Source organism: Aedes albopictus, chromosome 3, assembly GCF_035046485.1.
Source record: "Aedes albopictus strain Foshan chromosome 3, AalbF5, whole genome shotgun sequence".
NCBI lineage: Eukaryota > Metazoa > Arthropoda > Insecta > Diptera > Culicidae > Aedes > Aedes albopictus.
This window is the reverse complement of record NC_085138.1, coordinates 372,305,770-372,333,132: the sequence shown is the minus strand read 5'-3', so window position 1 is coordinate 372,333,132 and position 27,363 is coordinate 372,305,770. Positions and strand designations below refer to the sequence as shown.

The following is a 27,363-nucleotide window of genomic DNA, read 5'->3' as shown; positions in this document are numbered from 1 at the left end:
GAAAAACACATTTAGTAATTTTTGTGTGATATTGTAAATTTGACTTATTTTCCTCTATATGGGTGAAAATGTCAAACTTTATTCGTTCATTTATTAAATATATCAACGAATCATTTTCCATGTTTTACTAAAGTGACACCAAACCCTAGCCCCAACCATTTGTCAGATATGGAGGGGTGACCCCAACTTTTGGTCCTTAATTTACTCAATATCTTTTTTTCCTAGATTTTTTTAAGCTAAGTTTCGCAAAAAGCATTTCGAAGCTGGGCATTTTTTATTATCGTACAAATTGAGCCGAAGGGTCTCAGATGTTCATGAAACTTTTTCCACAGGTAGGGCTCATGGATATATGAACAAAAAAAATTGAGAAAAATTCAGGGTCGCCTATTTTCCCGGAAAACTCAGGTGGAAATTTTACTTACTTTACTTACTTACTTTAAAAAATCATAACTCAAGAACAAAGCATCGTAGAAACAAAGTTTATTTAATGAAAACGAAAGCAAATTTTCTCAGGAATTCAAAAAAATATGAAGTGGAAAAGGATTTCCGGCAAAGTTTTCTACCGTCGAGAAAATTCATAAGGAAAAGCCGGAAAAACTATGTCCGAACTCGCGGAAAATTTTCACAAAAATATTTTAAGAAGGTAATTTGAAAAACTTTGATCGCTGAAATTTTTGGAATGTGCTTTTTTTCGTTACTGAGTTTTGGCCAATTTTGTGAAAATGACCATGTAACCCTATATTATGCCCGTGTAGCTGCCGGCTTAGAATAGCACTACGGACCACCTGTTCCGGGGGTAAAAGACCACCAAACAGGTAACCCCAATCCAAGGTGTCAGGCGACCCGTGCTGAGGGATGAATTGTTGAGGGGGTTTCAAACATGCTCGATCGTTAACGGAGCCCGTAACGTGGGTAGATCGCCTTTTTGGGGTGCGTTGCGGTGAAAAATCTACCAAACCGAAATCTAGTGTCGTCCTATTTTTCAATTTTGGAATATGTGTTCTGGTAATTAATGGCATTATAATATTTAGTCCTTGCTACTGGTGTTGTGATGACTTCCAGTCTTTGAATAAAACTAAGTTTACCAACTTTACTTTGTATATATTTAAAAACCTCACCATCTGAGGCTAAACTTAATGCAAAGGAAATCAAATTGGGTTAGGGATCCATGTATGTACTAACTCTTCAAAGACTGGAAAGTGCTAGTACACAAGGAACACACTAGAATCCTTATTACTGAACACATGTTCCTTTATTGGAATGGTATTGCTGCTAATGTTTAAACCCGGGTCTTCTTACTGGGGAGAATTTAGCGGTAAGCAAGTGTGATGCTAGGTTTCCGATGCATGGCCAATTATCAGTGCTCTTATTTTGTTTTCTATAAGAAAGAAATTTCTAAGAAAGCAAAACAAAAACTGTATCAAAATCGATACCTTATTGCCCTTCAATGGCAATTGAGTAATGCGACATGCACTACACTAAGGATACGGGTAATGTCACAATAGATCTAAAAACTGGTCGCAGTGACAGACCCGAACAGGAATAAAAAAAACCTATATTATATGGTCATTTTTCACTAAATTTTCCAAAACTCAGGAACGAAATCACTTATTTAAATTCCAAAATTTCACTTATTTAAATTCCAGAAATTACCGTCTCAAAAATATTTTTTTGAAAACTTTTCACGAGTTCGGACATAGTTTTTACGGCTTTTCTTTATGAATTTTCTCGACGGTGGAAAATTTTGTGGAAAACTTTCACCACTTCATATTTTTTTTTAATTCCTGAGAAAATTTGTTTTCGTTTTTATTAAAAAACTTTGTTTCTACGATGCTTCGTTCTTGAGTAATGATTTTTCAAAAAAAACCAAATTAATCCACCTAGAGGTGATAGTGCCTTTCTCGTCATATATGTTCTCACGATCTTTCCGTCGACGTAAGTCAAAGTGTTTCTGAATCCTGATATTTTTTTAAGAAAAGCAAGCATTTTATCAAAGCCATCATTGAATTGACTTGAAATTTATTGATGGCACATATCCGACGTTGTGTTCAGCGTATAAGCAGAACTGAATAATATCAGATTTCTCAGTTGACTGCTTGAGTACCTTCACTAAAACTGGGAGCTGATCAATATCAAGACGATACTAATAAGCTAAGATATAATTTTTTACACAATCACAGATCACTTTGCGGTCTTCGATAAAGTTTTTTCTACACATTCTAGGTTAAATTTTATTGACTGTTGAAAACCAAAACGTAGTGAGTATAGTTAGACGTCTGTTTATATGTGGGTTTAATATGTCAAGATTTTGTTCTCTTACACATATGTATTTATCGGTTGCATTGATTTTATTTACTCTCGTAGTTCCGGCGAAGCATCAAACGCTGGTTGTGCAACCCTACCGGTAGTCTCTAATGTGGTACGAGCCTATTTTCTAGTTAACCGTTCCTCAGGTTATTAAAAAAGCCGTGATGTGGTGTGTCGCATGGTACATTTGGTTACTTTCTGGAACAGGTTCCGGAGCACCATCGGGTCTCCCAAATATAGTCTGAGGCAATATCATTGCTAACGTACATTAGTTTACCTAAAAAAACACGATTTGATTTATCTTATGCATGGGTACAGATCACTTCTACCTTTGACCACTTCCAGTGGGACACCCAGAACTAGTTTCGAGACACTACCGGTTGTCTAAAATATGGTCTGAGGCTATGTTCTTACGAATCGATCATCGTGTTATCAAAAAAGGATCCCCAGTTGGCCTAGTGATTAAGGCTATGAATCGCCAATCCGGAAAACGGTGGGTTTGATTCCCGTTCAGGTCGGGAACATTTTCTCGACTTCCTGGGCATAGTTTATCATTGCACTTGTCTCACAATATACAAATTCATGCAATGGCAGGTAAAGAAACCCCTTCAATTAATATCTGTGAAAGTGCTCTAAAGAACACTTAGTAGAAGAGAGGCAGGCCAAGTTCCAATGCGAATGTCGAGCCATAAAGAAGAAGAAGTTATCAAAAAAGCTGCAATTGATGTACTGTCAAACCCCGGGTATTCATCACTCTTTAATACGACACTTTTTAATTTGTACCCCGCTTATTCGAAATTTGTTGAATTAAAAAATGATCAATGGTATGGTCAATGGTAATCAACCGCAGTGAACCTCGGAAGCCAAAAATCGTGAAATGAACAAGCTATCAATTCATACCACCACAATATATATAAGATTTGTGTTCAAAAACAAATCATACAATCTTAACAAAACTGAAATAGAGTTAGTTTATCAAATTAAAAGTTTACCCAGGTAATTTGACGGTAATCATTGTCGAATTACCGTGGTTTTATGGTACGACACGCATGGGTTTGGTCCAATTTTACATTTACCACTTTCGGTTCACATTTTACCACTAACCGTTTGTCCCTGATGTGGTAGAAAATTGATGTAATGCATGTATGGGTTTCGTTCATATGTGCATTTCGCCAGTTCCGGCGAGGCACTCGAATCTGGTTCCGGAACACTACTGGCCTGAGACTATTTTCTTGCTGACCGTTCTTCGCGTTATCGAAGAAGCCGTTATTTAATGTGCTGCGTGTATGCGTTTGGCTCTTTTCTACATTTGACCACTTCCGTCGGGGCACCTGAAACCGGTTTCAGCACACTATTGGTTTTCCAAAGTATGGTCTATGATTTTTTTTCTTGTTAACCGTTCATCAGCTTACTTTAAAAGTAATAAAATGTGTCGAATTTATGGGTTTGGTTCTCCTTTACATTTGACCACTTCCGATGGGGCAACCGTAATCGGTTGCGGAACACTACCGGTTGTCCCCAATATGGCCGGAAATTTTTTTTGCCAAATCAAGATGCTCAAAAATCCGCGATTTTATGTGTCGCCTGCATGGGTTTGGTTCACTTTAATATTTGGCCATTTCCGGCGGGACACCTGGAACCGGTTCCGGATCACAACCGATTCAGATATGTTCTGAAAATATTTTCCTGCTTACTGTTCATCAGGATATCAAAAAATCCACTATTTGATATGTCGCTTGCATGGGTTTAATTAACTTTTATACATTGCCACCTCCGGCGGAACATCTGGAACCGGTTCCGATATGGTCTGAGAATGATTTCCTGCTTACCGTTCATCAGATTATCGAAAAAGTTGCGGTTTGATATGTCGCATGCATGGTTTTAGTTCAATTTTATATTTCGTCACTTCCGACGGGACACCCGGAAGCGGTTCCGGGACACAACCGGTTCAGATATGGTCTGAGAATATTATCCTGCTTACTGTTCATCAGGATATCAAAAAAGCCACTCTTTGATATGTCGCATGCATGGGTTTGTTTAACTTTTATACTTGGCCACTTCCGGCGGAACATTTGCAACCGGTTCCGGAACACTACCGGTTCCGATATGGTCTGAGAATGTTTTCCTGTTTACTGTTCATCACGTTATCGAAAAAGCCGCGGTTTGATATGTCGCATGCATGGGTTTAGTTCACTTATATGTTTGGACACTTCCGGCGGGACACCCGGAACCGGTTCCGGGACAGTACCGGTTCAGATATGGTCTGCGACTATTTTTCTGCTTACCATTCATCAAGTTATCGAAAATGACGTAGTTTGATGTGCCGCATGGATGGGTTTGTAGCGTTTTCATATCTGGCCCCTTCCTGGGGTACCGGTCCGGAACACCTAAATGGCCATAACTCCGGAACGGCTGGACCGATCTGAACCATTTTCAATAGGAAACAATGGGACTAGATTCCGCGTCGAATGAACTGTCGGTCATTAAAATCGGTTGAGGTTTACTGCCAAAAAGTGATGTGAGTTTTTTTGTACACATACACACATACACACATACACACACACACACATACACACAGACATCACCTCAATTCGTCGAGCTGAGTCGATTGGTATATAAGACTTGACCCTTCCGGAGGCTCTATCAAATTTTCGTTTTTGGAGTGAACATATAGCCTTTCGGTACACCTTGGTGTACGAGAAAGGCAAAAAGGCTTTTATGGCACATTTGGATATTTTTCAACAAAATTGGCCATAAGTCAAAAACGAGAAAAAATGCGTTCCAGAAATTTCAGCGATTAATAACCTTCTTAAAAATATTTTTTCGAAAATTTTCCACGAGTTCGGGCATAGTTTTTCCGGCTTTTCTTTACGAATTTTCTCAACTGTGGAAAACTTTAGGAAAAACTTTTTCCAGTTCACTTTTTTTTTTAATTTTGAGAAAATTTGCTTTCATTTTCTAGAAAAAACTTTTTTTCCTACGATGCTTCGTTCTTGAGTTATGATTTTTCAAAGTAAGTAGTGTCAAGGGAAAGCAAAAAATTTCCACCTGAGTTATCCGGGAAAATAGGCGACCCTGAATTTTTCTCAATTTTTTTGTTCATATATCCATGAGCCCTGCCTGTGGAAAAAGTTTCATGAAAATCTGAGACCCTTCGGCCCAAACCCGTACGTTAATAAAAAAAATCCCCAGCTAGTAAAATTAGGGTGTATTACCGCTTTCACTATAAAACTTTTTCGACTTAATTGGCTTCCTTAGCGGTGTTGAAATAATTTCATATTCTGAACCTGCATGCCAAACTGAGCCGAAATCCAAATTTTCATGAATTTTGGTAAAATCAATTTGAGGTTTGTATGGGAACGATTTGTCAAATAACCCCCAAGTCATAGTGGTTCAGAAACAAGTGCTCTTTCGCATAAAACCAAAAAATCAACACATTTTTTTTTTTAATTTAAAAACCCAATTTTCACCGACGCTACCGTTAGTTTATATTTATTTTTAAGGAAATTTGGCAACTTTAAGTTTTTTTTAAGTTTTACCTAAGTCATGTTCAACGTTTCTTTGGCTTGTTCTTTTTTGAATGAGACCTAGGTTCTTGTAATCCACGGCTTCCCAACCGGTGTTACCCCGCGATGTTACTAAAAAAATGTTAGTGCATTTTGTGCAAATTATACAAATTTTTGTGCCACCCCCAAAAGTTCTAATTCGAGGATCAAATTTTCAGTATAAAACACCCTCAAAAGAAAAAATATTTCGGATGCGCATCTATTTTTCAGCTGTGAACATGGCTATGACTCAAATTAAATATACATGACATCATTGTTTACGAAATGTGAGTGTCGAATAAGAAGAAAACTTATCATCGATCGTCGGAAATCCCTTCCACAGTAAATTTCGGTACCCAAAAAACGCGGTTTCATTCATATTTTTTTCTATAAATTTTCATTGGGCCCAGATGTTTTGACAATTGGGTTTTTAAATTTAAAAAAATTCAATAATTTTATATTTTTAAACAAAAGAGCACCTTTTTCTAAGCCTCTATATTTTTTCAGATTTTTAGAACTTTGTTTTGATACCTAAAATTAATTTCAAAAAGATTTTTTCAAAACACCTTTTGACAGCTGGGCAACTGTTTGACAGCTCCGCCCAGTACAAAATCCGACGAGGGGTGATTCGAGAAATCGCTCCCATACAAACTCCAAATTGTTTTTTTTTTAATAGGTTCCCGGGCCTCAAAATTCATGAAAATTTGGATTTCGGCTCAGTTTGGCGTGCAGATTCAGAATATGGAATTATCTCAATATCGCTTAAAATGCCAATTCTTAAAGGAAGTCGCCACCTCAAAAAGGTTGGGAACCCCTGTTGTCATCTGATCTAAATTGGCGGAGATATGGACCTACAAGATAACATATTTTTGAGGAGGTGACCCCAACCTTTTGAAATAGGAAATATTTCAGGAATCTTTGCGTTAAGTCAGAGTGTACAAGGCGATATTTTCAACAGGTATGGATAAGCAAAGAAACTCGAAAACTCTGAACTTTTCGAAGTTATTTTGATACATCTGGATTCCTCCAGAAACTCCTTCCGAAATTTCTTTAAGAATTCGTCCCGAGATTCCAGAAATTTGCTCTGAGATTACCCCTGCTATTTTTCCAGGATTCTTTCAGGGACTCCTCACGTGGTTCCTTCAGAATTTATTCCAGGATTCCGCTAGGAGCTTTTGTTACGATTCCTAAGGGAGCTCCATCTAGATTCTTCTAGGGATTCCTTATTATGTTCCATTCAAAAGGGTTTCCTTATGGGATTTCTTCAGGAAATTTGGAAATCAACCAGGAACAGTTTTTGAAATTCCTTCCAAGATTCCTAATAGTGACTTTTGAAATGTCTTCAAAAATTTCATCGGGATTTTGATACGGATTTTCTGAAAGAAAAAAAAATGGAATCCTGGAAGGAACAATTGGAGGTAACTCAGAAGGAACTCTAGGAGGAATTCTTTACAAAGCTGGTGGAGGAATACTTTAAGAAATCGTTGCAAGAATTGCTCAAGGAACTACATAAGGCAATCCTTGAGTAATTCCGAAAAGAATACCAACAAATTTCCTGAGGAGTTACATGATAAACTCCTGGAGGCTTTCCATCACAGGAAGATGTGGGAGAATTCCATAATGATCTGCCGAAGGAATTCCAGAAGGATCTGCACGAATTCAAGAAGAAACTCCTGGAGGCTTTCAGAAAAGAGTTCATCGAGGAATCCCGGATAGTTAAAGGTTCCCGTATGATTTCCGGAAGAAGTTCTCAGAGGAATCCCGGAAAAAGTTTATGAATAAGGTAGAATCCCGGAAGCAGATCCAGAAAGAATCCCGGGGGATGTTCCCGGAGTAACCCCGAAAGGAATTCTTGGAGCAATCTCATAAGTAGTATTTCATCTACTCAGAGCTTCTACAAAAAGCCTGAAAAATCACAGAAAGAAGTTCTGGAGGAATCTAGCATGGAATTGCTGGAGAATTTTTTGAAGACATCCGGAATGAGTTCCTTCAGAAATCTACGTAACGCCGAAGACTTAGAAGAATTCACCTTGGCAACTGGCGTGCAGTGCAATTGTTGTTAGTTAAATTTGCTATTGAGCATATGTTTTTTTTCTAGTTTACTAAGAGTGTTTTGCAACTGCTTATGAAATGTTTGATGTTAAATTTAGAAAAGAATTTTATGTAAGATTTTTTTTTATTTATCTGGAGAGACGCCCAGTATTTTCAAGAGAAATTCCGATTACAAAATTATTTAAAACATAGAAAATTAAACAAAACCAAAAAAATTAACCATGAGGACATAATTTATACAAAATCCTAACAGTATAGCGAACAAAATTCGACAATTTAAAAAATCTACGTGAATCTGACTGACATTTTTCAATGATTTGGGCATTTGAATAAAAAATAAACGCAATATTATATTTTGTTGAACTTTCTCACAATACCAGAAATCGGGCCATCAAAGTGTTACACACCTTGAGAGCTTAAACAAGATTACCATCTTTATTATTATTCTTAAACAATTTTTATTGGTTCTATCGACATGAGGTGCACACAACAACTGGCAAATAATATATTTCAACATTTCTCCACTGGGGCGCCTAATTTCGGAGCACTCTATCGGTGATCACAATTATTCACGAACAGCCTAACTAAAATTTAAAGAAAACAATAATGATTGTAGAGAAAAAACTTCTCGATACAAGTCCATGTTACATAGAAAAAAGGTTTTTAGGTGTTAATAGTTTAAAAAACGTATTTTTTTATGTCAAATCGAAATTAAAAAAAAAATAAGCAGGATCCAACGAATTATCTTTCTTGATTTTTTTTTTCCAAGGCGTTGGAGTGGAGTTCGTCAAAACTCTTAGCTAATTCTCTAAATCTATCAATATGTACAAAAAAATCTTAAAATGTTCAATTTGATTCTTTGGTACGAATAAAATAGTACAGCACTGTATGAAAAATCTTTTAAAATAGTTTCTTACAAACGCAGTGAACCATCACGAGTGAGAGACCTTCCAAGGGCAACGAGGAATTAAATTCGAAAACCGTCTAATTGATTGCTTTGTCAACAAGCCAGAGTGAACCGTATAGATTGCCATTTGTCCCTCCTGGGCTCGAATCCCGACAAAAAAAAAACCTATCATCGAATTAGCAACAATAATAGATATAACTTCAAACGGTTTTGCCAAGGGAGAACATCGAGACAATCCGGAAGACGAAATACGAAACCGCACTTGAGTGCCAGTGGGTCAAAGAAGAGGAAGATAGACATTAGGCAGAAGTGATCCGGAGTGAAACAGTGCAACGGGAAGGGAACAGTGTTCGGGCCCGGTGACAAAATCCCTGCCCAGGTATACCCTGGTACCTAGAGGAAACGATGATGACGACGGCGGTGGCAGCCGCTTCGGCGACGATGATGGACTGGGACATTGACATGTAAGTATCGAGGATTATTGTTTATTTTGATTTCCGCGCGGTGTGTTGTATCAATTAAGTGAAGTGTGTGATTTCTGTTTGGATTAGGGAAGCGAAAAGGTAAACAATTAGCGAGACAAGTAGGGTCGAAGCCGTTTTGGAGAGATAGGCAACAACGGCAGATGTGATTCGTCGCATCGAAATTTGCAATTGAAACTATGTGGATTTGAATAATATGAGATGAACTGTAACTGCAATATTGCGTCTTCGAATAATTTACCTACTAATTACATGCCATGTAATCGATCCTTATTCAAAATTTTCCACGACTTAGTTATGGTACATTTCTCTAAATCTCAGTTTAAGAAATTCTATTCAATAAACTTTTCTGTATTATCCAAATTTTTAAGGTCTATATCAGCACAGAAAAAATATATTACATGAGATATATTGTAAAAATACATTACCATCGTGTAATTTTCCGCCAATCATCGCGTAAATCATCATGGACTCCAACTGGTTACGCGACTATAAGCGGAAATTTACACGATCGTAACGCAATTTTACATGATATCTCATGTAAATATGCACTAACTCTAGCATTCCCTTTATGTGCATGATTTTTGGCTGAATTTTACATGAATATTTTTTTCTGTGAGGGGATTTCAACCATCATGACTGAAAATTTCTGAAATTTTAGAAAATATATTTTGGAGCGGTGCGATCCTACTTTATTTAAAGTCATTACAATTTGTAGCATGTCGGCAAAGTTGATGAATTTTCGATGCCATTCTCAGGTGCACACATTCGTCTATATTTTTGAGTAACTGATATTCATAAATTTGAAATAATCTTAGTGTTGGTACTTAACTATCACTTTTATGCAGTGTAGCAAAACTTGTTCAGTTTGAAATACTAAATGCTTATCTTCGGACACATATAATTATTTCATCTGTGACTTAGAATATTGCTATGTCGATCGGTGGGTACTAGTATTGATTTTTTATACGTATGTAGTATTGTTTTTTTTTTTAATTAATATTTCAGTGTTTAAAAGATGACAAATTGATTGATGATCGAAAATTGCGATAAAAAAATCCGCGTAGTCTCCTCAGTTTGCTAGACCGGTAACCACAGATGCATCGAAAAATATAAATAATGACTGGACTTCAGAAAAGTGAGGCACACAAAATAATGTATAACCACAGACAAACAGATGTTCCACTTGTGAAATTTCCATCGATCACGCAGTTAACGATCATTTTAAATCTTGATAGTTATTGCTTTCACAACTAGAGGCACGCGCATCGTTTTTCTTCGCGTATAACGTTTCACACTAGCGCCTTCTGTTGACGATACTGCACAACGCAGTGTTTCGTGCAACATTTCTAAGTGTAACGTCTGTTTGTCTGTGGTATAACTTTTGATTGTATGCACAAAAATAACTGATTTTTAAATTAGGAATATCATGTGTAGTTAGTTCCATAAACATTTCATCGAAATCGGTTTAATATGGATGCAGATATTGTCGATACAATAAAATGTGATTTCAAAAACTTTGGGCATCCATTTTAAAATTGTTTAGGCTATAACTTTGTTGTTAGCTCATCAAAACATCTAAAAGTTTGACTATAACTTCTCCAAGTAAGGCATGATATGCGATGAAAATTTCATCATAATCGGTTCAGAACTTTTTTTAACAGTTCCAACAAAAAAAAAGTTTTTTTTTTATCATTTTAAAATCAGTGTGCACTATTTCGGCTGTAGAACTGGCACCACTACCCAGATTTTTATAAAACATAGGCAGTGTAAAGTTGTTTTGTTAAACTGTTTTCAGTGAAAACAAAATCATTAAAATCGGTTCAATATTTTTGGCTCCACAGTTTTAGGTAAAAAGATATTTTTTAAAGTGTTTGTTTCTCAAATGAGAAGTCTCTTGTTTCAACGATATCTCCACCAATAATTAACCGATTTTGATAAAATATTTATGCTACAAGCTATTTTTGTGCACGCAATCAAATTTATACATTACTAGCTGTCCCGGCAAACTTTGTCTTGCCAAGCTGTGGTGGTTTGACAGCTGTTGAGGACATCGTAGCAACGCACTCTAGATTGATTTCATTTCAATCATGCCAAATTTCTACCCGGCTTATGAAAAATCAGTATTTTTTACATTCTTTATACTTCTTGAATGATTTTCGTAATTTTAATACTTATAAACACAGCCACCATGAATACGAATCGAACCGTGCAAAAGTCATGCTGATCGGTTCACCCGTTCGTGAGTTTTGTTGCCTCAAAGAAACTTTGAACTCATTTTTATATACAGTCAGGTTTTTTTTTACGCGGCCGCGTAAATGAAAATTCCATATAAAAAAAATTTCATCGTCTTATTTTTGCATGATTCGTCGAGAAATGGTGAGACTTTTTTTACGCGGTTTTTCGAATTTTGAACTGAGTTTTTTTTTTACGCGGTACGTATCCCCCGCGTAAAAAAAAACCTGACTGTATATAGATTTTATGTGTCTCACTATTTTCGAGTCCAGTCTTTATCACTCTCAGAAAGTTTTTTTTATTTTTATTTTTGTGTATTTTAACTTATGCTAATTCTACACTACTCTCAGAAAGTGTTGAAAGTGGATATCTAAGGACCGAGGGAGATGTAGTGAGGAGCATGGGGTGAGATGAGTATTGGATTAATGTTGGCTTGCGGCTCCACAAAATCGTTACCTATTCTATGGCGAAGTTGGTAAACGTATCCTGTCTGGAAAATTGACGGAGATGTGGGTTCAAATCCCACCAGAACAACGTAAATTTTTTCTCAATTCTTCATCTCTGTCCATTTTTCACAACATTTGTGTCTATTAACTAGTGTTTCAAATGAATCTTAATATAACTTCAAAATGCATAAATTCAGAACAATTTGTTGAATTGGTGTAGCACAATATACGAGTAGAATTATTATTTGGCTTGCGTCACCTTTAGCCAGTCTGTGATATGTATCATTGGAAGTTTTCTAGTGCATACTTCAGAAATATGTGACAAGATCCTAAGTAGATTTCTTATTGAACTCTTGCAAGCTTATTGGCAAACTTCTGGCGAAAATTTATGGAACTGTTTGTGCTAGGTATTTTTCGTTAATCATTACTGGGTTTCTAAAGAGTTCCTTGGCAAATTTCATGCAAGATTCATGAAAAATTTCATGTGGAAGCTTTTGTACATTACTAAAAGTTTTCTTTAATAGCTTACTCTATAAGGTATGACAAACTTATGAGTAAATCTAAAGCAAGTGCTTTTGTGAACCAAAATGTTTGATTCTTTTGACGATTTCAGCTTAGTTTTGTTACAATAGTCGTTGTAACAAATCACCTGAAGTTGTGAGTCAGTTGATTAATTAATTATCTTTTTATATCAAAAGAGATACTGATACACTTCCCTACCAGAAAATTATATCAAGTTTGTATCATGTTGTATTATGCTATTATTAGAATAACAACCTATAACTTATCATGTTATAAACAAGATACATGATGATGACAATATAACTTATTTTGTAACGAAAAGTGCATAAGTCTAATCAATAAAATTACCTCATTTTTCACACAAACGAGAACCCCACCCCCCTTATATCGTGGCGCACTATACAGATGCCCCTTTAGGGATTTTCTCAGTGGTTTTAGAAATAAATTCAAGAAGCCAAGTAATACACTGTTGGTACATCTGAAATTTCATAAAAAAATACTGGTTGAAATCACCATAGCATTTTCTAGAAATTCTGAAAATGGAGAATTATATGAAATAATTATTTAGAAAATTCTCGAACAATTTCTCCGAGAGTTGACTCAGATACATAGAAAAAAAAAATACAACGGACAGGCAAAATTTTCACTTTTAAAAATGTTCAAGTAGCTGTTATTATTCAAAAAGTGCACCAAATACTCTAAAGTTTTCACTGAAGTTGATCAACTAGTTGTGTATCAGTGGCTGAAATTTGAAAAAAAAGATCGGGTTGTTCTAGATAAAGTAAGAAAGATACTAGAAAAATGTATAATTTTTCGACAGCAAAATTTGAGCTGTTATATCTCCGGATTCAATGAACCGAATGCAATGATATTTTGAGCATTTGTGACTTAAATAACGAGCAATGGTGAATCAATCGGCTGGAATTTTCATGAACACTTTTTCATGGAGAACTTTAAATTATTTTAAAGAAGTCATGGAAAACGCATTTCTCCAGTTCTCCAGTTTGCCTAGTGGTTAAGACTCTGGATCGCCAATCCGGAGACGGCGGGCTCGATTCCCGTTCCGGTCGGTACAATTTTCTCGGCTCCCTGGGCATAGTGTATCATTGTACTTGCCTCACAATATACTAATTCATGCAATGGCAGGCGAAGAAAACCCTCAAAATAATAACTGTGGAAGTGCTCAAAGAACACCATGTTGGAGAGAGGCAGGCTAAGTTCCAGTTGGAACGAAGAACCATGCAGAAGAAGAAGGAAAAATAATTTTGCGAATTCCCAAAGTGGTTCTTTAAAAATTACATCAAAATTTAAAGTATTAACAATTTTTGAGCATACTTAATAATATTTGACAAAGAATCTCAAATGGATCCATTGAAAAAAAAACGATAAGCCATATCTTATCTTTACACTTAACCTTCCGTAACTCGTGCCACCACCGCCAGCACCACGTTAATGCTGAACACAAAAAAGCGAGATTTTTTCAACGTGTTGTACAAAATACAACCCTTGAATGATGTTAATTTTGATTGCCCGAATATCAGCATTTTCCATGTTTTTGCCGAAATTGGCACTTCCAGGGTAATTAACAAACAACTATTTGGCAAGATTGCAGCAATTTTGCCAGTTCATTGCTAAGATTTGGAAGAAGTTTCGCTGAGAGTAAGCCAAAAATGTAACTTTCTACTGAAAAATTATATAATAGCTGTACACTGGGCTAGATGATTCAGAGTTTCGTCCAGAGGCTTCTGGGCATCGTGCAGCGGCTTCTAGGCTTCATCTGGAGCCCTCCGGGCCTCGTCCAAATGCGTCCATGGACCTGCAGGTTTGTCCGGAAGTAGCAGGGCTTCGGCCAGGAGTATTGAAGCTTTATTCAGAAGAGTTCGGGCTTTGTTCAGAGACTTTTAAACATCAAGGGTTCGTCCAGAGGCATCTGGGACTGGAGTTTGTCCCGAAGCATCTGCCCGCAAGCGTCCAGGCCCAGGCTTCGATCGGACCTCGTTAGAAAACGTCGGGGCTTCGATAAGGAGCATTTGGGTTTGATTTGTAAGGGTCAAAACTCCATCTGGATGCATCCGGTCGTAGTCCAGAACCATAAATGTTTCGTTCAGAACATGTCCAGGCTTCAAAGGTTTCAATGGAGCCCTCCAGGCCTCGTCCAAAAGCGATTGTTTTTTTTTTCGTATCCGTGCTTTGTGTGCAAATATCCAGGCTTTGTCCTGATGCGTTTGGGTCTTGTTAAGAAATGCCCGATCTTTGTCCCGAAGTTTTGGGCTTCATTCGGAAGCTTAAAAGTTCCATCTGAAAGCATCCGAGCATCGTTCAGAACCATCAAGATTACGTCAGCAGATGCCCACGCCCCGGCTTTATCCAAAGACATCAGAGTTTCGTCTGGAGCCTTCCAGGCCTTGTACAGCAGCGTTAAAGTTTACCGTCTACAAATTTAAAGGCTTCATCATGTAGCGTCTGGACCTTGGTCAAAAACGTCCGGGCTTCAACCAGTACTATTAAAACTTTTAACCAGAAGCGTTCCAGCCTCATTCAGGAGTGTTTAGGCAGCAACATTTCATCCAGAGGCATCTGGGCTTTGTCTTGAGTGCTTCGCGCCTCGTGCTGGAGCGTCCAGGTTGAGTCTGGAAGTGGCCTGGCTTCGTCCGTAGACTTGTCTCCTGTAGAAGACTTATAGGCATCCAGACTTCATCCTGGAGTTCTTCGACTCATCCAGAAGCGACCCGGCTTTGTCAAAAAGTGAGACGGCTTCGTTCGTAAATCTCCAGGCTTCATTCGGAAGCTCCGAGCCTCGCCCGAAAGCGTTAAGGCGTCGTCCAGGAGCGTTCACGATTTGTCCACAACCATTGATTGGTGTTTCTTCCGAATGCGACGGGCTAGGTAGTCTAGTGGCTACCGCTTCTGATTCATATGCAGAAGTTCCTGGGTTCAATCTCTGGCCCGTCTCTTTCCTCCTACTTTGTATCTTTTATATACTTTCTCCCTCCTATCTACATATACAACTCATATATATTAGGCCGTCCCTTATTTTGCAAAAATTGGAAATGTTATAAGTTTATTAGTGGAAAATGATCGTTTTAGCTAAGAAATGATCGTGTCAAAATTTGAAGTCCGTATCTCAAAGCTAAGTGGTCCCCCAAGGGGCCTAAAGTTGTCAAAAATGGTATGGGACCAAAAAAACATGAAATTTTTTTCGACAAAAAAATACGCTATTCTACTAAAACAGGTGATTTTAGAATTGCGATTTTTTTAGTTCTTGGTGATTTTAGAAGTGCTTAGAATTGCGATATCTCTACTCGTTTTTGAGTTATTGAACAAGATAGGGTAGGTTTCCTTCAGAATCTAAATAAATGGTCAAAAATACTGATTTTTCGGTTGTTTTTTTGTCAATATTTTGGGAACGGATAGAGATATCGCAAATCTAGGCCCTTTTAGGGTCCTAAAATCACTGGTTCTAGTAGAATAGCGTATTTGTGTTGGCGAAAAAAATCATGTTTTTTTTGGTCCCATACTATATTTGACAACTTCAGGCCCCTTGAGGGATCACTTAGCCTTGAGATACGGACTTCAAATTTTGACACGATCATTTCTAAGCTGAAACGATCATTTTCCACTAACGAACTTATAACATTTCTAATTTTTGCAAAATAAGGGACGGCCTAACGTATATTACCCCGTAACGTGGGTAGATCACCTTAGAATGGTGCGTTGCGGTGTAAGATCTACCAAATCTAATTTTGATCTTGATATTTACCGGTTATATAAATATTTCAGGATCAAAGTTTGATGCACTTTTTTTGGGTTTTGTAGTATTTTTGTTTCAATGTACTGCTAATTAACATTTTATTTCAGCAGGATTCAGGTAAATTTATCGTATGCAATAAATAATATTGTAAAAATATGTAACTGTGGCGAGCGTATCACTAATATGTAGCTAATTTGACGTACGATGTTAGTATTGTTTTATATTTCAGATTTTCAACCGAAGAATCTAGTAATTCAACCAAATACCATCAAGATGACGAGGAAACCAGGATGAATTGGGCAGATAACTGATTCGAAGCAGTCTAACAATGGTGTGCCTGAACGTTAACCAAGCGTATCCTTTGGAGTTTATCCTTCCACTAACAACACCCAAATTCCCGTGACACCTAGGCCTGAGAGATCGTAGAGGTGTCTACATTTTTCATAGGTGTCCAGAACTAACCATCCTTTCCCATCCCTCAGCAGTCGCAAGGACGTGGCCAGGACAGTGCTCGACCATTGGAGGATTGCGTCAGTCTTGTCTAAGAGTCAGAGATTAGTCCTAAATCTTTGTGCTTTGGTTCGGACGGGAAGGAGGCAACTCTCAGAACAGCGGACTAGGACTGTACCACCTACGAATTTGTGCGACTCGCTTAATGCTAAAATGCTAATGCTAACGCTAATAAGGGACGGCCTAATCTATATTCATATGTTCATAGCCATCGCTAGAACAGAAACGGGATGAAAAAGCCATTTCCCTTCCTTCCAACTTTCACAGCAGAGTGTCAATCTATCATATAACGCCTACGAGTTATGTAACAATGTGCCACATTAGTTTTAGAGTAAATACACTAATGCATCACCTTACGCCTGGCTTCCACGCACCAATGTGTGAACCCATTGCCAACTATGTCCCTTCAACACTCCGACATCCGAATGAATTTGTGCAGACGAAGAGGTATTTTCGGTCTGCTGTGGATACAAACCATTGCATTGCAATCATCATTTCCTTACCCTTCCCCACATTGACGTGCAACCTGACGTGGCAGGCGCCATTGTCGCATAAATAATAGAAGATCATCAACACTCATACACTGTAGATATGCCTGCTTAGTTCCCTGCAAACATCTCATTGGTTCCTTGTGTGAGTGTTGCTGGTCTGACAATACTGGAGTAGCATCCACGGGTGGTCAATCAAGCTCATGCTCATTGGGGTTTCTTCCGGAAGCGTCTGGTCTTCATCCAGAATTTTGACGTAGAACTACGATGGATATTTATCGGTGAGTTTGTTCCATATTACAATAATTATTTGATATGATGTATATAAACTAAATCATATTTTTCGTGCATTTAATCCAAGAATATTGAAAGGTTCGTCACGGAAAGAGTCGGTACATGTTCCTGAGTCACCCTGAGCAAGCCTCGTTGGATGAATGAACGACTCGTGCTGAAAAAAACAGCTTTTTGCAACTCAAACAACAAATAACTATTACTTGCTTTCACTAGCCAAGGGTTGAAAGTCTCTTTAATAAAGACAAATCAATCAAATTGCTTTTACTAGCATAGACTGATGGTTAATACTATGTTAGAAATGGTTTTCTAGATACTAAAAATAACGTATCATTGTTGTTTGTAGGTGTTGAAATTGCATTCAGATTCCACACAATTTTTACCTGGTGTAGTTGGTTAACGGTTATGTATTCAATTGAGGAGTCGTGCGTTCAAACCTCACCTGAATAAACAAAATTTTGTTCACCCTTTTTTTCGTTCCAATTTGTTCATTTTTCAACAACTTTTTTGCCTTCGAGGTGTTCATAAGTAATAAATAATTGGGTATCGATAGTTTCCATACGAACGAGTTTCCTTTAGGACGCTATCAACCGCTTGACACCAATTCAATTTGTTGTTTTTTTGGCTTTGACCCAAAGTTAAATACTATTGCATTGTCCTTTAAAGAAGGCCAAACGCTAACACCACACATTGTCGAACGTGCTCCAAAAACCTAATTGTTCCTTGCACAGAAGCCAGCTTCAAATTTCTAAAAGCTCTCCATCTATACCCACCAACAGATTCAACCTGGACATCGACGAGCACGCACTGGACTACAGCATCCGGTCCATCATATCGGACGACTCCATTTTCAGCACCTTGCTGCTACAGTCCGCAAGCAACATTACCGACAATGAGCAAACATCCTTCTCGTCTACGAGCTCATTCTCGTCCTGTTGTTCGGAGTCAGAATCCACATCATCGCCGTCCATTATATCACCACAACTGGATTCATTGCTTCAGCTTCATCCGGCAACAATGATGTCGACGACGACGACGCAGACGACGGCGACGGCGGCGACGACGACGATCCTGAAACCGCACAAATGCACGTAAGTTTTGCCAACCAACCAGAACTAGGAAATCGTTTATAGTTGTTTCCTACCACCATGTGTCATAAAGGATTAGGAAATTACTTACAAACGATTTCCAGTTGATAAATACCCTGCCATTATTAATCCTGGAGTCGGGGACGGAATGCAAGAGCCCAATTGACTGGCTGATGGGAATGGTTGATGTAATTATTTGCTTTGTAACCGATTCTCCCAAGGATTAACTTTTGAATAGGGTCTGTGAACTCGGGCTTTCCCTTGTTCGGAAGTTTCCGCAACATGTTCGTCCTCTTCTTCCATTCGAACGACGCAAACCAGCCCATTGAAACTTGGTAACGTATCAAAAATTCACAAGGGTGGGTAGTGCGTATGTTGCCGCCGCCACCACAGCAAACTCAAATAGTCTACGGCAGAGTTTCAATCAATAGTTGCGGAATAACTTTGCCGGGAAACAATGGATGCAATCGATTTCCATCGAGAAGTTTTCTTCTGGTTCATTAAAATTTTATCCGATTGATGGAAACCGAGCAAACAGAGCCGTTTGAAATAGAAAGCTGAGCAAACTGGATCAAGATTTGTTCGGGGCTCTCGGAAAGAAGTCGAAGTTTTCAATTAAGACAAGAAAGTTTACTTGGTCGTGTTTTGCTAAGAAAATTTTACAATAGACCGGTGTTTATTTGGTCCGGTAAAAGCTAAGGGTGTGTGGTGAAACGACCAGCAAGAAAACTGTAACAACGAAAATTAAATTTCTTGAACTTTAATTGAGACAATGGCTCCTAATAAAGGAAATAAATTACGTGCTCAGACCAGTCTACAAATAAGGCTCCATATAGCCACAGCTGTAAAGACGTGGGTATTATGCAAGTCAAGGAGCTCAACCCTTAAACGAAAGATATACATGTCAGCATTTTCATAGAACATTTCGATTTTAAACATCATTTAGAGAGGTTCCGCTAGGGCGATTATTGAAAAATTGCCATTTTGTAAAAACTCCAAAAACTGTTTTTTTTTGTAATATTTTTCACCTTTTGGATTTTCTTGTATTGTGGATTTAGCACCAAATTGTTGTCGGAAGTAACTTCATTGACTTACGTTGCCTTCTGTGCTGTATAGTAAATCTGATGCTCTATTCAGCGCACTACTTCCGACGTTATGTTTAACGCATATGAAAAGCAGCGGAAGTCAAAAAAGTTACTTCCGACACCAATTTATTGTTAAATTTACAATACCGACTTTTCGAGCCCTCTAAGCAGAATACCTTCTATTAGCTTCTATCCACAGTGGATAACAGACACTGAAGAAGGTTACAAGTGGTAGTCGAAATACGCGTATCTGTCAAAGAATAAGCATTAGAGGGTGGAATTAAAAGATACAAAACTGATTGCACTCAAGCTGATTTTTTTTTTCAGTAGACTGATCCAAAATCGCCAATTACACGCAGAAAAATGAAAGCCTCAAAACAATAAAACGCATGGTTGATTTTCAAACTGAACATTCACTTATTACAAAAGTTATATTTCTTTGTTCTTACTTAGAATTTATCGATCAAAACAACCAATTCCTATCATTCCATGTAACGTTAAAATCTGCATTTGTTTCAACAAAATGGGGACCATAAACATGGCCTGGAAACACACACACACACATCTTCAAAATTCTTACCCCAACATCGCCACAACGAAGAAAGTGTAACAAATCCATCACTCCAACTTCCAAGTGCAGTTTTAGCCGTGATGGATAACGCGCAGGTACTCAAGACTGCATCATAAAAAAGTTGGTCGGTTTCGATTTTTTTGCCTTTTTTTATTCGTTCTCGCTTCCACCCGCTTGTAGAGTGTCTAAAAATAGATTTCCGAGCTGCCGCAGGAGCTGCCGCCACCAACACAATGACTTCCCGACTTTGTTAGTGGCAAAAGTGCAATCGTTTAAAACAATCTGTTATTTTATGTTGAAACTACCAAATCTCTGTTTGTTCTAACAAACTGTCAAAAATTTCGGCAAATGAAAATATTTGTATTATCAAACAATGGAACAGTTCAGTTTAAACTGGACATCAGTTTGTCGCTATAACAAACTGAAAAATCGGTTGATTTGAACTAGAATTTAATTGTGTTAACTAATTATTTTTCTGCGTGTATAGCACGACTAAAAATTCGCCAATTATTACACACCCCTTAACAAAAGCATGGAGTGTGCAACAATAGGCGAGTTTTAGTTGTGCAATAATTGGCAAATTACCCACCTTGTTTTTCATAATGAATCATAAAAAAAAGATCAAGAAATCCGTAAACAAATTTCTGAAAGCAATTTCTGGAGAATTTTTGAAGACAATTTCAGAGAAATTTCTTCAGGAATTTCTAGAGAAATTTTCAAAAGGTTTCCTAGAATATTTTATGACAGAATCGCTGGAGAATTTTCTAAAGTTAAGAGGAATTATGGAATCTATTTAGTATGAGTGTGATTTTGGAGGCAAAGTGAAAAAGCCACTTTGTTTTGCATTCGGACCGGCCGCGTCGTCGTCGTCAATTTGAATGTGCACATCGTCATACCCTTGCATAGTTGTAGCGGTTCAGTGTGATTTCGGCAGTGTTTGGACGAAAAAGTGATCAGTGAACCACTCGGCAGTTTTTCTTCCCTTCTGTTGGTTCTGTTTTAATTACCAAGCGGTGTATGTTCTCTCGTCGAGTCGCATGGTTCACGAAGGAACACAAAGAAGATACTCCGATATAGACAAGTTGCGGCGATGAGCGGGCATCGTTAAGTGTAACACTTACAGATGATCTCTCATCGTTGGCTTGGGGCAACTGTGAACAATCGTTATTTTCATCAGTATTTAATGCGTTTTCGCTTTAAAAACGTGAACTACTATTTAATTCAACTGTATTCATGACGTAGCAGGTTGTGGAGTCACAATAAAAAAAGAATTATGGCAATAAAATATTCTTACCGAATGCATCGCTTTCATTAGCGTCATCGAGCATCCTCTCTCTTGATTGCGCTCTCGTATCAAACCGGACAAGAGAATGAACAGCATTTCGAGGAGCGTTCCCGAGCATGTTGGTTCACGAAATGTTACATTCGCGAATGTATCACTTGCTGAGCATGGATCATTCAGTGGTTCGCGATAAAAATCCACACACTGGATTTCGGAGAAGAGGCCAGTTAGTGGAAGATGCTGCAGCACATACGCATTGGACACTTCGAAGGATGTGTATTGGTGAGCTCGTTCCATTTTATCATAATAATTACTGCTAAAGGATGTATAAAATTCTGCTCTGGTTTTTGTGTATTTATCTAACAAATATTGAAAAGTTCGTCACGTCATGTGTCGGCGCTAGTTTCCAATGCACATTCAGTTGATAATAAATATTTTTCTTTCATTTTTTGCATTTACACAAAAATTTGAATGGTTCGTAATCTTCGGTGTCGACATCTGTAATATTTTAGTCAAAAAGAATAAATGTTTTGACTCAAGTAAAGGTTGCATGAATCACATCACTTACTAAGTGAATCCAAATCATGTGACTCTCCCCCTCCCCACCAACAAAAACTCCTTCCCGTGACAGTCGTGGAGAAAATGAGGTGATCTCGGTCTCTAGTAGCAACGTACGTCACACTAACATTCCTTTCCTTCCTCGATGACCGTAAGGACATGGCCGGCGCCGTTATTGACTAATAAAGTCTGGAATTCTCGAACTGTGCACATTGAGAGCGGTAGTTACTCCCAAGCTCCGTTTGTTGGTTCCTTGTGCAATTTCGATTGTTCTGGTCAATCACGGAGTAGCAACTACGAATTGTACGGTCATCTATGCTCATGCTCTATGCTCATTATGGAATCTATTTAGTATAGAATATGGGGCCCATATAGCCGAGGCGGTAAACGCACGGGTATTCAGCATGACCATGCTGAGGGTGACGGGTTCGGTTCCCGGTCCAGGATCTTTTCGTTAAGGAAATTTCCTTGACTTCCTTGGGCATAGAGTATCTTCGTGCCTGCCACACGATATACACATGCAAAATGGTCATTGGCAGAGGAAGCTCTCAGTTAAAAACCGTGGAAGTGCTCATAGAACACTAAGCTGAGAAGTAGGCTTTGTCCCAGTGAGGACGTTACGCCAAGAAGAGAGAGAGGGGGAGTATAGAATATCTCAAAAAAATTCTGAAGGAATACCGTGATAAATTTCAAAAGGAGTTCCTAGAAGAAATTCCTTTAAAACCTCTGGAAGATTTGTTGAAGGAATCACTAGACAAACATCTGAAAGAATCCATGACAGATTTTCCAAAAGAATCAGCTGAAGGATTTCGAAAGGAGTTCACGGAAGAATTACTAAGGAAGCTACTAACCCGAGTTTCTAAATAAAGAAAATTAGAAGCACAGATTACAGATGTGTATGCCAACATACGAAATTTGTGTAAACACAATCAACCCCCCGTCTGTCACGCTTTTTCGTATACGATGGACGTCATATCTGAACGACCCCTAAATTCGAACGATCCATGTTAAATAGCTGTTACTGCAGTAATTCGCTGCATGGATGGCAGTAGTGAGCAGCGTATTTGTTTTTTAAAGTTATCAAAAGTTGTGAAACATATTATTTGTTCCAGGATAAAACATCGGTTTTCTGTGGTGGGAGTATCGAAACTTGATTACGTTCCGCTTTTAACACTTCTGAAAAAGGTTTTTCGCTTTTCTGAAGGTTTTTAGTTTCCAGTTCGTTCAGTCTAATTGAGAATCGAACTTCCACTATTCAAATTCAGTATTGCGTTACCGGTTGCATGAGCTGAAGTTTATTTTTTTTTCTCTAACGATAGATAAAGGATACAAACAGATGAGTTGACCTAAATCTGGATTCGAAGAGATTTTGAGCATTTTTTTTTTTTTAGTCAAACGGCCATTCGAAAGCCCTGAGGAATTTGTCTCTGCAAAGCCGGGCAAACGACAGACTGATGAGTAGTGATATCTCACTTGCGATTGTTGTGCTTAAGCCACCGGGTGCACTTATCCCTCTTGCGAGTTCAAGATCGGTTACATTGGTTGGAAATTCTATGAACAGTTTGCTTCATGGTGAAATTTCTGAAGAAATCTTCAGTGGAATTTCTGAAGCAAACTCCAACGAAGTTCTAGGCCAAATTTCTTAAGAAATTCGCAGTGGCAGCAGCAAATGGGAAGTTTAAAAAAACCCTCATCAATCCACCTAGAAGTGATGGCGCTTTTCTCGTGCCTTCGAAAACCCATTTCAACAAAACTCAAGTGACATGTTGATTAATACCGTGCTTTCATACGTTTAACAAAATCCATTTTTTTGGCACCAGATATGATATCGTTCATCTGGTTTTGATGTTTGAGCCTTAAACTTTTTAAAAACCACAATCTTGAATTTTAGCCGCCATTTTGGATTTAAGTTCGCCATCTTGGATATTCTGGTCGCCATTTTTGGACTACAGAAATCTTTCCTATACCAAATATACTCATATTGAATGGATTTATAGCCTAAAACTCCATTAAACAGACGCCATCTTGAATTTGGAGCCTCTATCTTGGAATGTAGACCGCCATTTTGGATGTTCTGGTCATTATTTTTGGATTCCAGACATCTTCCCAATATTAATTATACATTATACAAAAACCATATTGCATGATTAAGAGCCTAAAACACGCCATCTTGGATTTTAGACCGCCATCTTGAATATTCTAGTCATCATTTTTGGACTCCAGACATCTTCCTTATACAAATTAAACCATGATTTTCGAGCCTAAAACACCATTAGACAGATGCCATCTTGAATTTGGAGCCGCCATTTTGGATTTTAAATCGCCATCTTGGATATTCTGGTCATCAGTTTTAGACTTTAGACGTCTTCTTCATACCAATTATACCCATATAGCATGGTTTTAGAGCAGTGGTGCTCATCCTGCGGCAAGCGGGCCGCATGCGGCCCTTCAAACCTTAAGATGCGGCCCGCGGAGTACTTTAAGACGAATCGAAATTTTTGAACGATTATTTGAACTCGTTAATTTTTTTAAGAAATCAAACAAAAAAATGCTCATCAATTTTCACAGTATTGAACACAAATTAAATGATAAATGAACAAAAAGAACAATCCGTTCTGGTAAGATTCAAAATCGCAACCCCTAAATATTTCGGCATTTCAGCAAAGTCACGAAGCCAGCTTATAGTTACTTATAAGTGGTACGAATCAAATGAAAGTTTGCTAAAAATGTAATCTTAAATCATTTAGTTGCAGTTTTTAAGCGCAGTCAATACAACGCTGAGCAAATATTTCACATTTCGCCTTTCCGAAGAACATAAAAACACAAAGCACGAAGTTTTCGACAAAATTCTCAACAAATTTCAACTCGGTTGCCAATATTGTTTAATTTTCATTGTTTGTTTAAATTTCTATTATAAGACTCACACATTTTTCGAAACAAAACTTACGAATCCAATTTGAATTGTCCAAGCTAAACCCCTGAACGAACTTAAAGAAAAAAAAATCTCAGGCGAGATTCATAAAGCGTCTCCTGTGCCATTTTGGAGAAACTCCAGGAAATATTATTGGAGAAAAATTTTAAACAACTCTAAGCGAAATATATGGAGAAACTCAAATCATCCTGTAAAAAATAAACCTGAAGAAACTCAATGAGAAAGTTGTGGCGATACAGCATGGAAATTATAGAAGCATCTCCTAGAAAAATGTTCTGGTGCCACTCTAACAGAAATTTCCTTAACAACTTTAGAATAAATTCCTCGAGCAACAAAAGAGAATTTTCTAGAGTAACTACAAACAAGATTCCAGGACCAACTGTATCAAGACACAAAAGATGCCTAGAACGCCTGAGGAAAATTTGAATAATAAATTTGAAGCAACTTATGCAGCAACTTTAGAAGATAATGTTGAAGAAACTTCCGTAAACAATTGTTAAAAATATAATTTTTGAAGAAATTTAATGATGAAGTATTTCATCAACTGTAGAAGAGACTTATGGAAATAATTAACTAAAATCTTCAAGAAACTCTTGGAAAATTTTCGGAGAAATCCGGAAGCTATTCTAGGAGAAATTCTTGGAAACGATTAATTGAGGAATTCCTGAAGTAACTTCAGGGCAGTTCCAAAGGCAAATCTAAGAGGAGTTCTTGGAGGTGTTCTAGAAAAACTAAAAGAAACTTCAAGAAATTTCTCGGAAACCTTCTGGAGCAACTCCACAAGAAATTTCAGGAGAAGATCCAGCAAACCTTTTTGGAGCCATTCAAAAGAAATTCTTGTAAAAGCTTGACAATTTCTTGAAGTGACTTCAAGGCAATTCTAGGGGCAACTTCTAAATTGTTTGTTTTCATTTCAATTTGAAGCTCAAACGTTTTACTCAACCAAACTTATGAATCTAAATTGAACTCCACGAAGGGCAATAGATTCTTACACAAGTTTTGAACAGTTCAGATTCTTAATAAATATGCTTTAGAATTGTTCTTTTTGTTGTTTTTGTGCATCGATGTTTTATGCGGCCCGCAGGTCGATTCCGAATTGCAAATTTGGCCCACGGTGTCCTTCAGCCTGAGCACCACTATTTTAGAGCCTAGAGTACCATTAAACAGCCGCCATCTTGAATTTGGAGCCACCATCTTAGAATGCAGACCACCATCTTGGATATTCTGGTCGCTACTTTTGGACTCCAGATATCTTCCCCATACCAATTATACCCATTAAGCATGGTTTTCGAGCCTAAAACACCATTAAAAAGCCGCCATCTTGAATTTTAAACCGCCATCTTGGATTTGATACCGCTATCTTGGATATTCTAGTCGTCATTTTTGGACTCCTGACATCTTTCCTATGACCTGCAAGCACTCGGAGTTTTCGAGCAACGCGTGCTAAGAACGATCTTCGGCGGTGTGCAGGAGAATGGTGTGTGACGGAGAAGGATGAACCACGAGCATGCTGCAGTTTACGGTGATCCCAGCATCCAGAAGGTGACCAAAGCCGGAAGGATACAATGGGTAGGGCATGTTACAAGAATGCCGGATAGCAACCCTGCAAAGCTGGTGTTCGCTACTGTTTCGGTTGGGACAAGAAGGCGTGAAGCGCTGAGAGCACAATGGGCGGACCAGGTGAAACGTGACCTAGCGAGCCGAGCATTGAGCGCGACCGAGGATGGAGAGCGGTAGCCACAAACCGAGTATTGTGGCGTACGTTGATTATGTCTTGTCTTAAATGTGACGTTGAGCAAATAAATGTATGTAGGGTAATTTTCCAATTGTTGCACGGCTAAAAACTCGCCTATTGTTGCACACTCCATGTTATTCTTATGAGGTGTGCAATAATTGGCGAATTTTTAGCCATGCAACAATTGGAAAATTACCCTATGTATGTACATCTTCCCTATACCAAATGTTGCATGGTTTTAGGGACTGAAACGCCATTGAACAGCCGCCATCTTGAATTTGGAGCTGCTGAGAATTGAATTTTGTGACAAGATCGTGTAATTTTCGGTCTTTAGTGTTGACACAGACACGTAACAGACGTAACTCTTGTGAAATTTCCATCGACCACGCTTTTAACGATCATTTTAAATTTTCATAGTTGTGGCTGTCACAACCAGAGGCGCGCGCATCGTTTTTCTATGCGTTTGACATTTAACACTATCGCCTTCTGTTGACTATATTGCACAACACAGTGATTCGTGCAACTTTTCCACTAGGTGCTGGTAGTGTGAACTGGGTTTCCATGAAAATCGTTCAA

At 38.0% G+C, this 27,363-nt stretch overlaps 1 protein-coding gene across 2 annotated transcripts in view; it reads left to right on the top strand.

The window, feature by feature from the left end:
* The window catches only part of LOC134289581 (zinc finger protein 70-like), a 64,255-nt gene that overhangs the window by 10,735 nt on the left and 26,157 nt on the right, over window positions 1–27,363 (top strand). For both annotated transcript variants that reach the window (XM_062855598.1, XM_062855597.1), the window contains exons 2-3: window positions 8,830–9,275; window positions 18,316–18,627. In XM_062855598.1, the coding sequence (XP_062711582.1) occupies window positions 9,217–9,275; window positions 18,316–18,627 (371 nt within the window). In that variant the 5' untranslated portion in view covers window positions 8,830–9,216. The remainder of the gene's footprint in view (window positions 1–8,829; window positions 9,276–18,315; window positions 18,628–27,363) is intronic.